The sequence below is a fragment of the Trichechus manatus genome, unplaced genomic scaffold (assembly GCF_000243295.1).
Source record: "Trichechus manatus latirostris isolate Lorelei unplaced genomic scaffold, TriManLat1.0 scaffold00073, whole genome shotgun sequence".
NCBI lineage: Eukaryota > Metazoa > Chordata > Mammalia > Sirenia > Trichechidae > Trichechus > Trichechus manatus.
In genome coordinates, this window is record NW_004444009.1 from 11,347,933 (window position 1) to 11,354,070 (window position 6,138).

General features: G+C 38.5%; 1 protein-coding gene across 1 annotated transcript in view; it reads left to right on the plus strand.

The window, feature by feature from the left end:
* The first annotated feature begins 1,513 nt into the window (after positions 1-1,513).
* LOC101342013 (monocarboxylate transporter 1-like) overlaps positions 1,514-6,138 on the plus strand; it is a 10,087-nt gene continuing 5,462 nt past the window's right edge. Inside the window, exons 1-2 of the mRNA XM_023734826.1 lie at positions 1,514-1,730; positions 2,818-2,961. Coding sequence (XP_023590594.1) covers positions 1,514-1,730; positions 2,818-2,961 — 361 coding nt within the window. The remainder of the gene's footprint in view (positions 1,731-2,817; positions 2,962-6,138) is intronic.

A 6,138-nucleotide genomic window follows, 5' to 3' on the forward strand; every position in this document is an offset into this window, starting at 1 on the left:
CCAAACTGCCTCAGTCTCAAAGGGTATGGCCATGACCTCTGGGGTCTCAAAAGGGGGAACCATGGCCTCTGGTGTTTCTAAGGGTGGAGTCACCACTCAGATGGACTGGGAGAATGGTGCGCCTAAAGCCAAGGAAGTAGTGTTGCCTTCCTAGTGGGCCTGGAAGGTGGAGCTGAAGCCCAGGGCCCAAAGGCCTCCACTCAGAATCTGGAGAGTATAGCCGATACCTAGAGTCTGGAGGGCAAGGCCATTGTGTAAAGGGTCTCAGAGAACAGAGGATTATTTTCAAGCCTTGAGGGCTAACTTGCTGACTTGCTTGGTGCCTGTTATCCCTTCTTTCTCTCCAATTTCTCCCATTTGTAATGGTAATGTCTTGCTTGTGCCTGTTCCACCATTGTACTTTGGAAGCAAATAACTTGTATTCTAGATTTCACAGATGAAGAGCAATTTTTGGATTTTGGACTTGGAGTTGATTTAAGCCTTGCTATGATATGATGGGGCAAATGTGCTTTACATGTGGCAAGGACATGAATTTTGGGGGGCCAAAGGGTGGAATGCCATGGATTGAATTGTGACCCCCAAAAATATGTGTATCAGTTTGGCTAGGCCATGATTCCCAACGTTGTGTGATTGTCCACAATTTTGTCATCTGATGTGATTTTCCTGTGTGTTGTAAATCCTGTCTCTATGATGTTGATGAGATGGGATTAGCAGCAGTTAATGTTAATGAGGCAGGACTTAATCTACAAGATTGGATTGTGTCTTGAGCCAGTCTCTTTTGAGATATAAAAGAGGGAATCAAGCAGAGAGACAGGGGGACCTTATACCACCAAGAAACAAGAGCCAGGAGAATAGCACGTCCTTTAGAACTGGGGTCCCTGCGCTGAGAAGCTCCTCGACCAGGGGAAGATTGATGACAAGGACCTTCCTCCAGAGCCGACAGAGAAAGCCTTCTCCTGGAGCTAGCACCCTGAATTTGGACTTTTAGCCTCCTAGACTGTGGGAGTATAAATTTCTCTTTGTTAAAGCCATCCACTTGTGATATTTCTGTTATAGCAGCACTAGATGACTAAGACAGTAAGTATTGGAGAGTGCGTTTTGAGAAGGGAGAAATTATAAAGGAAATATTAAATTGTGAAACGTTTAGAAGGTATGTATTATGCGGGTTTTGTAAGTCAAATGAGTCATTTGGTTATCTTTGGTAATGTGGAGAATTACTGATATCAGTTACTAAAATAGGTATGTTTATAAGTTTGAAGAAAAATACATTTATTGAAAAGGATTTTGGTGTATGGTTCAAGCAGTGGTAAATGTTTAAGTCTCTAAAAATGACATGCGACAACATGATTCACAGAACAAGTAACACTGAAAACCAATTCAGTCTTTGGTAACCTAACTGTAAGGGGTTTTGTGGGAGTGCTTCATTACTGATTTACTTGGTATGTACTATTTCAATTTCATATCCTTCAGATACTTGGATTCGAACTGCATTTTGGAACTTACCTTTACATACATGTCAGTGTCAGATGGAGGTCCAGTTGGATACACCCCCCCAGATGGAGGCTGGGGGTGGGCGGTGGTTTTCGGAGCTTTCATTTCCATCGGCTTCTCTTGTGCATTTGGCAAATCTATTTCTGTGTTTTTCAAAGAAATTGAAAAAATATTCAATGCCAGCACCAGTGAAGTATCATGGATATCATCCATCATGTTTGCTGTCATGTACGGTGCAGGTAAGGACCCACGAAGCCCTGCTCTTCTAACTTTCAATAGGCAGATGAATGTTCTGTATTAAGTACTTTGTCGTTCTTGATGCTTTCATCAATAAGGTATTTTAAATGTTAATTGTTGAAGCTATGTAATCAGAGTCATATTTTTCATTCCCTTTAAAAATAAAAGCAACTTGTGTTCTGTTAGGTCAGCTATAATACTATAAAACAGGTGCCTTTATAAAAGATAACATCTTTTTTTAAAAAATGTGTTCTTCTGCTGCTGATGTATAGAAAGGCAACTGATTTTTGTATTTTAATCGTATTTCCTGTAACCTTGCTAAACTCTTGTTATTTACAGTAGTTTACTGGTAGATTCTTTCAGGTTTTTTAGATAGACGAACATATCTTCTGCAACTACTGATAGTTTGCTTTCTTCCTTTCCAATCCTTACACCTTTTATTTTTTCTCCTGTCTTACTGCGCTGGCTCGGACCTCCAGTGTAATGTTGAAGAAAAGTGGTGATGGTAGGCATTCTTGTCTTGTAGTTTTGTTTAAGTTTTGTTGTTGTTTTATATGAAAAAACACACACATTTTAGCTAGTGTGTAAATATGCTCTAAAGTCAAAAGCTTGATCAGATTTGTTCATACATCTCATCATATCCACGTGTCTTTGTTCCAGATGCGTGTCTAAAAAGTTAGAACAGAGCATCCTTGCTACATATCTGTTGATAAAATCCTAGATGATATGAAGCCTTCTGTAATCACTTATAATCAGGTTATTTGCAGCCTGTTCTGACTTACAAGAAATAGATTAAGATTTCTTATATTTTAGTTAAGATCTATCCAATATGTTCTAGGTATATAGAAGATGCACAATCAATGTATTTTGTTTGTTTGTTTGTTTTTCCCATGACACAAACCTGTGACTCTGAAATGATAGAAAGCAGGATTCCTTACCACTGCCTTCTGTTTTATCTGTTTATTTGGGCAGGGGAAGGTTCTGTCTTGGTACCCTTTTATGTCAGTTAATGCTTTGTGTGAGGGGGTGGGCTTCTTTTCTATATTACTATTACTTTTTTATATTACTAAGTGGTTTGTTCTCTTCTAGGTCCTATCAGCAGTATCCTGGTGAATAAATATGGCAGTCGTCCAGTCATTATTGCTGGTGGCTGCTTGTCAGGCTGTGGCTTGATTGCAGCTTCTTTCTGTAACAATGTACAGGAACTTTACTTGTGTATTGGAGTCATTGGAGGTGAGTTGCTACTGATATATTTTCAAGTATTATTATTATTACTATTGTTATTATGTGTGGACTATTTAAAGCATTCATTTGCCAGTTCTTTTGAGGAATGAAATTTCTTCTTTAGAAAAATTACCAGGTTATTTTAAGAGCTGTAGCTATATTAATTTAAGAGTGCCAGAAAAGCAAGTCTTTAAAGAAAGTTCTGGTACTTAATAGATGCTTTTTCTTGGCTTAATGAACTAATTGAAAGAATTTTTCTTTCCTCCTTCCTCCTACTGACTCTCCCTCCCTCCCTCTTTCCCTTCCTTTCTTTTTGTTTTAAGAAAAATAGTAGCGATAAGCAAAGGGTATGTGGCAGGCTGTTGAAAGGATGATCATCAACTGTTCCCATCATTACCCCTTCCACTCAAGAAGATATTGACTTATATTGGATTGGAAGAGATGTCAGATAGAAAGCAGGAATTTTCTGATAGAGAAGTCAGACACATTTTCAAGGAGGTAAAGAGAGCACACATTAAAACCAAACCAGTTGCCGTCAAGTCAGTTCTGGCTCATGGCAACGATGAGAACCCCCTTTTTTAATAGCTAAATAAGAAAATGAAACTACTAATGAGTATAAAGAATATAGATCCCTTATAGCTCTACAATTCAGAGAAAACCATCATTAATATTTTGATGTTATATCCACTCATGTTTTTCTATGTACATACATAATTCTTTTAGAACAAAAAGGGATCAGATTATGTATAATGTTTGTAACCAGCTTTTTTTTATTTAATAATACATCATACACATAATTGCCCATCTCAATAAATAGCCTTCAGCAGCTGTTACTTTTTCATTGTATGGATGTACCATAATTTCTTTCACTAGTCTCTGATTAATGTACATTTAGGTTATTTACCATTTTCACTATTAATAAACAACACTTATATAATAGTACTTCTCTATACATCTTTGAAAATTATTATTTCCTTAGGATAAATGTATAGAAGTGGAATTCCCATTCCTTCCCATTGCCATCAAGTCAATTCCGACTCATAGTGACCCTACAGGACAGAGTAGAACTGCCCCATAGAGTTTCCAAGGAGCATCTCGTGGATTCGAACTGTTGACCTTTTAGTTAGCAGTCATAGCTCTTAACTACTGTGCCACCAGGGCTCCAGAAGTAGAATTACTGGGGGAAAATGTTTTGATTCAATTGACCAAATTACTTTTCAGAACGGTTATAATACTGTACAGTTGCATGTATAGGATATGAGATGATGACAATAATGGGTATTGTCTTTTTGGATTTATACTTTCACTATGTTAATCATATTTTTCACTTTGAAATATTTTAATCCATCCAGAATATTTGAACAACATAGGAAAGAATATATGTTGTTCCCACATGGTTACTCAGCTTGTTTATTATTTCATTTAATTCATTAAGCACATATTTATTGAGTCCCCAGTATATGCCAGGCATTGTTCCATGGGGATAAAGTCAACATTATAGGCAAGACTCCTGCTGTTTAGTAGAGGGAAACCAAACCCAAACCTGTTGCCATCAAGTTGATTCAGATTCATAGTGACCTATAGGACAGAGTAGAACTGCCCCATAGGATTTCCAAGGAGCAGCTGGTGGATTTGAACTGCAAAGACAATAAATAGACCAACAAATAAATGAATAAGAAAAATATCAGGTAGTAATAAATAAACTATGCAAACACTTAAAACAGAGCATTTTGATGGAGGGTTGGATAGTCCCTAAAGGAATGGCTTCTCTGAGGCAGTGACTTTGAGTTGAGATCTGAATGAATGACAAGGAGCCAGGTTTATGAACATCTAGGGGGAACAGCTAGTTAAAGGCCCAAGGCAGTAGCACGATCAGCACACGTGAGACTAGACTGAGATGAGGGCAGGGAGATAGGTACGGGCCAAATCATGGGACTTCCAAACCCAGAGTGAAAAGTTGTGTATGGGCAGTCGTTCTACCACCACCACCACCACCAGTAGCCCTAAAGCTAACTCCAACTCCTGGCAACCCCATGTGTGTCAGAGTAGAAATCTTTCTAATAATAAATTGTCAGGCCTTTTGTCTGAGGTACCTCTGGGTGGATTCAAACCACCAACCAGTGTGTGTTAACAGTTTGTACCACCCAGGTACTCCAAATTGAAATCAGGGGGTGTCCTAATCTGGTTTACCTAGTAGAGAAGCAAGAATGGTTACCAGGATAACTGCTTGTTCCAGCCCCATTGATTGGAAAATCCATTCATTCCCTATTAATTTAAATGTATGTTTTGGTTCTATTCCTGGAGTTTCTGTCCACTTTCATGGATCAGTTTGTCTATTCTTGTATAAGTGCCTCACTGTTCTAAGTACTGTAACTGTACAACACATTTATATATCTGTTAGAGTTGGTCCCACCAATTATTTATCCTTTCCAAATAGTTGCTGGATATTCTCGTGTATTTGTTTTTCAGGTATTTTAGAGTCATTTTCCTCATTTGAAAAATAAAATACATTGACATTCTTTTTTTTTTTTTAATTGTACTTTAGGTGAAGGTTTAGAGAACAAGTAGTTTCTCATTAAACAGTCAGTACACATATTGTTTTATGACATTGGTTAACAATCCCACGACATGTCAACCCTCTCCTTTCCCGACCTTTTTTTTTTTTGTAAAAATATACATAGCCAAAGATACACCATTTCAAAAATTTCCACACGCACAATTCAGTGACATCGATTACATTCTTTCAGTTGTGCTGCTATTCTGACTTTAGATGAAGGTTTACAGAACAAAATAGTTTCTCATTAAATGGTACACGTTGCCCTATGACAGTGGTTAACAACCCCACTACATGTCAATACTGTCCTTTCTCAACCTTGGGTCCCCTATCACCAGCTTTCCTGTCCCCTTCTGCCTTCTAGTCCTTGTCCCTGGACTGCTGTGCCTCATTACTCCCATTTTGTTTTATGGGGCTGTCCAATCCCTGGCTGAACGGTGAACCTCAGAAGTGACTTCACCACTGAGCTAAGAGGGCGTCTGGGGGCCATACTCTCAGGGTTTCTCCAGACTCTTTCAGGCCAGTAAATCTGGTCTTTTTTTGTGTGCGTTAGAATTTTGTTCTACATCCTTCTCCAGCTCTGTCCAGGACCCTCTGTTGTGATCCCAGTCAGAGCAGTCAGTGGTGGTAGC